The sequence below is a fragment of the Tachysurus vachellii genome, chromosome 4 (assembly GCF_030014155.1).
Source record: "Tachysurus vachellii isolate PV-2020 chromosome 4, HZAU_Pvac_v1, whole genome shotgun sequence".
NCBI classification, from domain to species: Eukaryota; Metazoa; Chordata; class Actinopteri; order Siluriformes; family Bagridae; genus Tachysurus; species Tachysurus vachellii.
In genome coordinates this window covers 32,585,640-32,595,639 of record NC_083463.1, presented here as the reverse complement: position 1 = coordinate 32,595,639, position 10,000 = coordinate 32,585,640, and the positions used below count along the sequence as shown (strand labels likewise).

Sequence of the window (10,000 nt, the reverse complement as noted above, 5' to 3'; positions counted from 1 at the left end):
TCCACCTCAGACAGTTAACGTTGTGTTCCTCAGTAATCCTCTGTTCCTGGATCAGGATCTCCTCAGACAGTTGATGTTGTGTTCCTCAGTAATCCTGTTCCTGGATCAGTTCCTCCTCAGACAGTTAACGTTGTGTTCCTCAGTAATTCTCTGTGCCACTGACCTGAGGTCTGTTTACACGAACACGTCCTCACTAGTAAACATTGTGCCACATTTACAGGCCCCCAAGCCTAATTTTTATGTATTAATAAACGATAATTTGCCGAAATCTTGTTCTCTAAATCTCTAAATCTCTTTATCGCGCTTTGAAAACCAGTAAAATAATCTTTACCGAAAGTGTCGGTTTTGTAACGCTAGCGGATTCGCGCCGGAGACGTCGTGTCGTACTGACCAATCACAGCCCGACTGAGTGATGACGTCAAGACGCCCGTTACGTAAACCACCACCCGGTTTTGCACAAAGCTTGAACTTCAAGAGCAAAATATTATAAAAGTAAATATTACTATAAAATTATATTAATTAAGACATTAAAGTGAGTTTTAACAAAAAAAAAAAACCGTGAGATTTAGCTTCAGAAATCAGTGACGTCACGACCCCGTTATGCCAAGTTTATAAATAAAACCTTTTAAATAAATAACCTCACAACAAACATGAAATATTCCGACTTTGTTTTTTCTAGTTATTTATGTATTTAATTTTTTTGTTTTTTTTAACATCTACAAATGTAGGTGATGGAGGTTTCAGTTCAGAGTCGATTTATACAGATTAACATTAAACCCATTACGATCCTCCATCCTCACGTCGTCACCTGTGGGTTTGGTTTTCATTTGTGAAATAAACAATACAACAAAATTGCGACCAAACACTTCGTCTCATTTTAAAATATTTTTAATTTGTCATATTTCCACGTTACAGGGAAACCTAGGCGATTTTTCTTTTACAATTTGAAATATACACTGTGTAACTGAGAGAAGGGGAAAAAAATGAGTGCTTTGGCATTTTATAAAGTACAACACATTTATTTACTGGATTCTAGTTTAACCTCCTGATCGGATCCAACTATCCAGCTGGCCTCCTGTTCGGCTGTCTGTAGAAAAAAAAAATCATCAGAAGGTTTGTTGTGATGCTCTGTCCCTCTTTTCATCCATCCATCCATGTGTTTATTCCTAACAGCTGTCCGATTTTGTTCCTCGTGCAACGTTATCTGGCAAAAATACAAGCAGAGCTCAGATAATATTGCTGATTAATTAAGCAATTAATTAATAATGCTGAAAAGGAAGAGGCAAAAGTGCCACACTCAGAAAAGTCATCATTAAAAAAAAAACCCAAAAACAAAACCCTGATTTTTTGGGCATCAGCTCATGCTTCATGGCCGTACACGAGAGAATAAAAATCACTAAACAAGTGAAGTGCTAATGGACTGTAAAAAAAAAACAAAACATAAAAATAATCAGAGCTGGCAGTTTGTCCTATCTAGAGTTAATGATATAGATAGGAAAGAATCTGGAGCCAAATGCACAGAGAAAACAAACTAAAAAATATAAAACAAACAACAAACAGAGTCTCAGTGTTGTGTGAAAAAAAAAAACAAATCCATCAAAAAGCTGCTTCAGTTTTTAAAACCAGCGTTCGAGTCGAAAACGTCCTTTTGTTCTCTAAAATCAACTCGGCTCTGGCTCAGAACGGTCGAGTGTTTTTAATAGCATCGGTTAGAGCTGTAAATCGTCTAACTTTAGCTTTTTCTGTTTAGTGACTTCTACAAAACCTGGAAAAAAAAAAAAAAAAAGCTTTCTCGAGCAGCACCGAAAACTAATGAATATTTTTCAGAACGTCAGCCGCTAGTCTCGGCCTAGAATTTTAGCTTCAGCTCTAAAACATTTATTTCTAAGTGTTTTAAATCTAGAAAATTTATGGGAAAATAAACAGTTTTTGTAAAAAAAAAAAAAAAAAAAAAAAAAATTTTAAAAAAGAAGTAATTTCTCAATTCTTTGTGCTGTGCTAATTTTGGGAACGTAGCAGCAAATTTTAACCGGCAGCTTCGTTTTGTTCTAAAAAACCAGCACTTTCAGCGCTTTCTAAAATTAAAATAATTAAAAATAAACAAAAAATAAAACGTCTTTAGCGAAAGTTGTGATCCTAATAGCAAGTTGTGTGTGACTCCAATGACTGAAGGTCTAGCTCTAGAATATGGCGCTCCAGGTTGTGATAATTTGGCACTGAACCAAAGCGGAGTTGACTTTTGGAGATTCAGAGGCGTTCTGCGTTCAGTCAGTGACGGCGCTCTTGGTGCGTTTGCCGTGCAGGGAGAACCCTGAGGAGACGGCGTGGCCGTTACAGGCGCTTTCCTCCTGCTTGGGCAGCTCGGCCTGGATCTCCCGTAGCCGCGTCATGGCCCGGTCGATGGTCGCCGTGGTGACCAAGTTGAAGTCGTGCATGCTCACTAGGTGAAGCAGGAAGTTGCGCCACAGGTTCCTGTGTGCGATGTGAGGACCACAGTTCTCCACAAACAGCATGATGGCCTGGTTCATCTGGTTATCTGCTATAAACCTGGAGAAGAAGTGACACAGAATTTCTCGACGCACAACCATTTAAATGTTTAATTTTCACGTATCTTACAAAATGAAATCCCCGGGCTTACCCGTGTTTCATGACATGGAGGTTCCACAGCTTCATCACCTCCTTTTCTCCCTCGTTGACGTCTGTGAATTCCTCGATTTGCTGCAGATGTATTAAAGAGGAACACTTTTTATCTGCCATATAAGTCCCAGTATACAAGTTGTTACTATAGAAACAATAAGGTAATTAATGAAGTACACCGATAAACCCTCGATATGAAGCTACACTACATTTTGCTAACATTGTGTTTGTATAACGTATGTAACATCAGACAAAGAGGATTTACATAAATAACCAATTAGAATCTCTGGAGCTTTCTTACTGTGGAGGTTTTCTCTCTCAGCCATTCAGGGTCTCTCTCGTCTTCGCTGTCCACGTCCATCTCCTGAGGACGCAGCGGCATGCAGCTGTCACTGTGGAAGTACAGACGGTTATGTCCGCTCACGTACGTCCTCTGCTGCTCCGGCTCCCCGTCCTCCGACTCCAGGAATTCCGACAGGCTCGGCTTCGTACGCTTGGGCCTGACGGACACAACCGGAGTGTTAGATCTTTGAAGTCAAAGGCTTCACGATAACCTGTCATAGCAAGTGAATGCAAGAGTTCTCTGTAGAGCTGCTCTCTGATTGGGTCACACCTGCAGACGAGGATGTGCGTGACGGCGGTCCTCTTGACGGGGCCGTTGCGACTGAAGGCGAATCCCGGCTGGCTGTGGATGTCCTGAGGATTTCCCACGTACGAGCCGTCGTAACATTCGTTTATGGACACGTCTATTCTCGCCCCTTTGGAATGCGGCTGAGTGGGAAAGCGAGACGTACAAAAATGAAAGATATTCTTTATACTATATAAATAACACCAACTTATTCGAACAGGACGTTCCAAACGTTTACGGTTATTTTTGATATATTAACGTGGGATAAAAGTCACACATTTGCGTGTCTTCACCGTGTACAACATTTTAACACACACCGTTAACACGTAGAGGGTGTTTCCGATGCCACGCCATGTCGATACCTGTGCTACGAACCCAACTTAAGTTCCCTTAAACCCTGTTTAAAAAGCGAGTATGTTTTACGATTGTTTTATTATAAAAAAGCGAGAGGTTCTGAGTGTACAGAGGGAAAAAAAGGGGGGAAATAAATAAATAAATATATACTGTTACATTAAACACTAATACAGTCTGAACAAGGCTTGGAGAAATAACCAGTTGTCATGGTAACTATGGACTTACAGCATTTTAGCATGCAGTACGAACACCTTAACGTTTACTCCAACATAAACAGTCCTGATGGAATTTCCAGCAAAGCCTGAACTCACCACGTAGTTGAAGATGAAGCGGCTGTGAGAAAGTTTGAGGTGTTTGAGGAGGCTGTACAGTTTCTGGCAGTTCAGTGTGCACCACGGACAGTGCAGGTCATCACGGGCCTCTGTCTGTTGTCGTGTGTTATTGTTATACAGAAACTACCAGAAAGAAAGAAAGAAAGAAAAAAAGAAAGAAAGAGAAAGAAAGAATATCCACATTTATTTTACATCTAAATTTTATGGTATGTCTTAAAACTGTCACTAAGAACACAAATGACACCTGATAGAAAATGCGGAGTTTCTGTCTGGGTTCAGAGACAGTCTGCTCCCTCCTCGTCTGAACACCACCTCCTGCACCACCTCCACCTCCGCCGGTACTACTGCTGCTGTTCACCGAGTCTTTCACTACTAATGAGCAAAACGTCTGCTACGTTAAATGCTTTAAACACATTTTTACAACACTTATAGCATTCATTTGTACTTTACCTGCTGGGGCAGATCTGAGGGTGGGGGTGCGAATGTCGGGGCCACTGGCGTCAGAGTTACGCGTTGAGAGCGGTTTAGCTACAGGAGCTGTGGAAGGGTCGTTGGGGTCACCTGTCCAGCGTAGTGTGAACTGTAGAGTTGGTCCCTGAGAGAATGTTTCAAATGGAGGCAACCTCTGCACAAATAAATACAATTAATTAACAAACAAACAAACAAACCCAGAATAACAAGAATCCTGTTTAGTTGTAGTGATGTTATAGTGAAGATATAATTTCAGTGGAATTTTTCACATAACAGAAACGACACAAAAGTCGAACTTGTGTACAGTGTAAACGTCCTAACAGACTCCGTTTACAAAAACACAGATGTTTAAAAATAAGTGAGAACAAACCTTTCCGTCCAGGATGGTTTCCCATGTGGCTCTTTTCTTACTGACAGGACAGTCTTCTATCTGCTGCATCGACACTTCATACTCACCGTCCAGCAGCTGCAGTCGCCTGGAACACAACACACACGCGCACGCACACACACACACACATATACACACGCGCACACAACACACACACATATACACACGCGCACGCACACACACATATACACATGTGCACACAACACACGCGTGCACGCACACACACATATACACACGCGCACACAACACACACGCGCACACAACACATACGCGCACCCGCACACACACACCACACACACGCACAACAATTCAAATTTTTTTTTATAGCACTTTTAACAATGAACATTGTCTCAAAGCAGCCTAACAGAACATAAGAAATATTGAAATGTACAAAAAGTTTATTATAGAAAGATTTATACAAAGATCCAAGATTAATATTAGATATATTTAAATGTGTTTGTATTTAATCCCCAATGAACAAGCCTGAGGTGACTGAGGTGACTGTGTCAAGGAAAAACTCCCTTAGACGGAAGAGGAAGAAACCTTGAGAGGAACCAGATACAAAGGGGAACCTCATCCTCATTTGGGTGACAAAGAGGAGAATGAGGACAAAGAGAAAGAAAGATTTAACACGCATCTTCATAACAATCCAGAGCGATACCAAACGAGCCGCTCGTCTCTCACCTGTTCTTATCGAACACGGTCATCTGTGCGACAAACGTCTCCATGGCGTTTCCCTCGTCATCACGGTGAGACACGCCCCTTTTCTTCCTGCTGGACAGATCCTCCTTCACATCTACTCAGAAAAATAAACGTTAAAATTACATTTATTTCATATTCAAAATACTATAACAGTAAAAGCAGTTACGTTAACTTGTTTAATATGATTATATCTCACTGCTTATGTATTCAAATTCAACTAATAACACACACAAAAATATATCGTCGTCGTACCGAAAGACGTTTCTGAATCGTTTCCCTTCTTAGAAAAACGATCAGTTTGAGCTGTTTTCACACCATTTACACGTAATCTTATGAGTGATAACACAGAGTTATTCTAAAAGTTTGTCTACACTCCAATCAGGCCACACCTCAGGGAATATGTGAGAGAAACAAACATGGCAAACAGAATGGTAGTAAAAGATGAGTCTTGTTAGTAAGTGAGCAGATTTACATGGTGTGTGTGTGTGTGTGTGTGTGTGTGTGCTAGCAGACCCATGTTCTCATCCGTCTCTCCGTTGATGTAGGCGCTGGAGTGTGTTTTTCCGGGCCGCAACACTCGGAACAGCAGTGAGTAGGACTTCACCATGTGGCTGTTACTCGGCTCGAACTCAGTGCTGGACACAAGCAGCGTGGGGAACGACGTCGGCTTCGTCTGCTTCACGTCTGGGTTTAAAGGCACCTGCTTCTTCCCTGTAGGCACTTGCTTTATGGGGCAGCTGACATCCTGCACAGAAACAGAAATAATATTTAGAATACATCAGTGTCCATGAAGTCCAGTATGAGCAGAAATAATTAAAAACTACCTAAATCTTTCAATGAAAATAAAATAAAGTAAATAATGTTTATACTACAGAAGTAAACAAATACATTTTAAGCATGTAAAATACAGTTAAATTAAAATGACCATACAAAACAATAAATATATAAATAACTAAATTAATTACATTTTTTATTAATTAAGCTCATAGTAACTACATAAAAATAAACAACATACATAAAAAGTTTAATAAACACTTAAGTAATTAAATAAATGAAAACTAAAACAAAAACAAATTAATTCATACACCTTATTAGCGTTAATAAGCTAAAAAGTAAATAAAACTAATTATGTTAAAAAAAACATTTCATGAAATAATGAATAAATTACGCAAATTAGATTAAAAATTACAAGAAAAGAAAAAGATAAAACAAACAAAAAAAAGTTTACGATTAATAAATACATTTAAAATAAGTAACAAAATAAAACACCTTTAAATGAATGACGTTAATCCGTTCCATACAAATGACACGGCTGTGACGATCTGAAACAAATCGCTAATATTGTGCTTATTTATTTAAAAAGAAAACACTCACCTTTCTTTTTTTATGGCAGACTTTGACAAGTAGCACCTCAAGAGAAACAGAGTTTTGCTCATTTTCTGAGTTTTGACATGGCTTATCTGCAAAGTAGAAAAAAAAAATAGCAGGTCACTTTTTACCACCGCAGAGTTGATTATTTTCCTATAATATTACTCTATTACTCTTACATCACAGAACTCACCAACAATTACAATTATTTTTTTATTATCTGTTTATTGTCAGTGGATCCTCTGCTGTACACGTCCCTGTGAATAAGCTGTTGCTATAGAAACAATCAAACGCTTTATTATAAACCTGTACTACTGTCAGAGCTGCTCTTATAGAATATAATTCAACATCATCTGACCAATCAGAATCCAGAATCAACAGCAAAGTCGTGTGTTTTAATCGCTCACCATTTTTATAGAAGAATCCAGTAAAGGTCAGCTGTAAGTGCGATGATACACTGGAAGGGAAAATAGAGCGAATCATTAAACACCAGTAAAGCTGTGTGTGTGTTTGTTTGTGAAGCTCCTTACTTGTGTGACTCCTGTTCTCCTTTCATCTTCTCCACCTTCGCCAACATGTTGTCCACTTTAAACGCTTTTCTACACACAGAGTAGTTATTATTGTGTTATAAGCGTGGAATTATAGCTTGTACACGCGTATATAAAGTGTTAATAAAGCTGAACGTGTCTCCTTTTTATCAAGGTGTGTTTAGTTAGAGAATGTCGGTTACCTGTTGGCGTTCGTTCGAGAGTTTCTGTGAGACATGAACGTGAGACATCTGTGTAGCAAAATTGGCTGTGGGAAAACACACACACACACACACACACACACACACACACACACACACACACACAGAGTCTTATTACAGTCATCACATTACAGATCAGCAATCGTGTTCTAAGATCATAAACAGAATACTTCCTCAGAGGATCAGGATTGGGGCGATACGATGAGATATATATCTCTATTGCAATAAAATCTGTCACAATTTTTCGTGAAATTGTCAGTATTTTTTTACTCTGATGGGATGCTAACATTTATAATGTAATGATACATATTGTGTATAGTAGAATGGTTTTAAAATATATGATATTTTCCTCATATCACAAACCTACTAGTGTATGTATATTTTTTTTTTATTCAGGCAAAATAAATATTCAAATCCAACACAATGTTAAACATCACAATTTATCACATTTAACACAAAATATGTTAAAGGACAGATATATAGGAGATGTGTGTGTATATATATATATATATATATAAAAAAAAATTTGTACACATACAGCGATTAGGTTCCTTGTGCGCAGAAATCTGTATATTTGTGTAGGCTCTGTTGGGAAAAAGACAAATATAAAGGCATATAAAAAGCATATAAATAAACACAAAAACATTAAAAAAATATAATCTATTTATACGAAGTGTATGATATAAAAAGCACCACAGGACTCATCACTATGCATGTGTTTTACTTAGAGACGGACCCGACATAATAATAAGTACGATCAGGTATCAATCCAAGCAAAATAACCACCAGCAGAGAAAGAATACAAATAAATCATACGGTTTGTTTTCTTCACATATAGGAATAAATATAAAAGTCAAAGTGTTTATATGTAAATATTTCCAGTAAAAACCGAAATAAATAAAACCTTCCAGTCCAAATTCCAAACATGTTATTGGTCTTAAATCCTTTAAAATGTCTCTTTGTTTTAATCACGTGTGACGTGTCACAGCTACTGAGATACTAATCACAACGTGATAACAACACGTTTATTAAATATTCATAATGAAACCTCATCAGACTTTTATGTATTGATTTTTATATTAAAATAAAAAAGCTGTACCACGACAAAATATTATTTTTTATTTATTTTTTTTTTTTTCAGTGAATAAATATATAATAATATTAATCCGTATTTAAGATATATTTCTGTATATATTTAGTGAATAAAATGAGCTGATGTGACTTTATTATAATGAATATTCTTTATTTCTCTAACGTGATATTATTACTACGAGAAACAGACAGAAACAGAAGCGTGATTGAGAAAATGAGCACTTTATCTGTGTATATTTGTACCTTACAGTACAGATGATATCGTTATGAACGGTTTCTTAATAATAATAAGAATAATAATAACTTGTTGTTTATTGTCTGTGAGGCCTGTAAATTCGTCTCACATCTCTGACACGGTGCAGTAAAGTGTGTGTTTATATTATACGCTTATTTTCTGTTCTGTTTGACAGGTTTACACTCACTCTCGAAGGCCTGAAGGAACAGCTCATGGTCGGCCTGGATCTGCTCCATTTTGGGCTTTTTCACCGCGTTCACGGCGGACACACACACCGCTCCACTCGCCCTGCCGCCCGCAGCAGCGCTCACCACCTGGCCCGTGTATTTCTGCGGCGCCATCCAGATGAAAATAAAAACTTCACCCTGTCAGCAAATCAACCCGATAACGTATTAAAGTAAAATAATAAAAATAAAAAACACTAGCTAACTAGCTAGGCTGGTTTCTCAACTAGCCTGCTAGCTAACTGAATAAAAAAACCTCCCGGTCGCTCGCGCGCTCCTTTCTAAATCAATTCAGTTTAAAATTCTTTTCATTCTTTCTTCGTTTTCTTCTTTAATTCATTAATTTTTTAAAGAATCATCACTTTTTAAAAAAACACGTCCGTTCGTCTAAGAGTTTAACGATGTAAACCGTAGCGTTAAAAACAACACAATGTATAAAATATTTCAGGTAAAAGTCGACGTTAGAGGCTCGCTAGCTGATCCAGGAACGTTAGCGTCCCCTCAGAAAATGTTTAGCAACTTAGCTAAAGCGAAGCCGCGAAGAACACAAGGAAGGGCCGCGTCCCAAATACGTTCAGCCTCCCTTCGTCTTAGTGCACTAAAACTATAGTGTATAACGGTATCGCTGTCGGAAGGGGTCACTCTGTAGGGACACTTGATAGGGAGTCGTTTGGGATTCAACCCGAACACGACATAGAAATAGTGACACAAAGAGAAAACAGATCCTTCCAGTCTTTACATTTTATTATACAACATGGACACGAACATATTTAGAGAATTGTTTTAAATACCGTTATTATTCTGAAAAATTCTACATCCCA

General features: G+C 38.1%; 2 protein-coding genes across 3 annotated transcripts in view; both read right to left on the bottom strand.

The window, feature by feature from the left end:
• Positions 1–358, bottom strand: part of atad5b (ATPase family AAA domain containing 5b) — a 6,950-nt gene extending 6,592 nt beyond the window's left edge. The window contains exon 1 of the mRNA XM_060869056.1: positions 1–358. This exon is cut by the window's left edge and continues 477 nt beyond it. The gene's annotated coding sequence lies outside the window, so the exon portion shown is untranslated.
• Positions 359–870: 512 nt separating this feature from the next.
• On the bottom strand, positions 871–9,721 carry suz12b (SUZ12 polycomb repressive complex 2 subunit b). 2 transcript variants are annotated; one of them, XM_060869054.1, is made up of 16 exons: positions 9,143–9,721; positions 8,167–8,213; positions 7,611–7,675; positions 7,411–7,479; positions 7,288–7,337; positions 6,887–6,972; positions 6,026–6,257; positions 5,495–5,606; positions 4,793–4,898; positions 4,402–4,576; positions 4,196–4,323; positions 3,931–4,074; positions 3,251–3,408; positions 2,939–3,137; positions 2,639–2,718; positions 871–2,547 (listed from the first exon to the last, which is right to left on the bottom strand). In XM_060869054.1, exons 1-16 carry the CDS (start codon positions 9,294–9,296, stop codon positions 2,265–2,267), a joined length of 2,088 nt encoding a protein of 695 aa, XP_060725037.1. In that variant the 5' UTR covers positions 9,297–9,721; the 3' UTR covers positions 871–2,264. The 2 variants fall into 2 exon arrangements, with proteins under 2 accessions (XP_060725037.1, XP_060725038.1); XM_060869055.1 differs by having other exon boundaries at positions 4,196–4,320.
• Between the last annotated feature and the right edge of the window lie 279 nt (positions 9,722–10,000).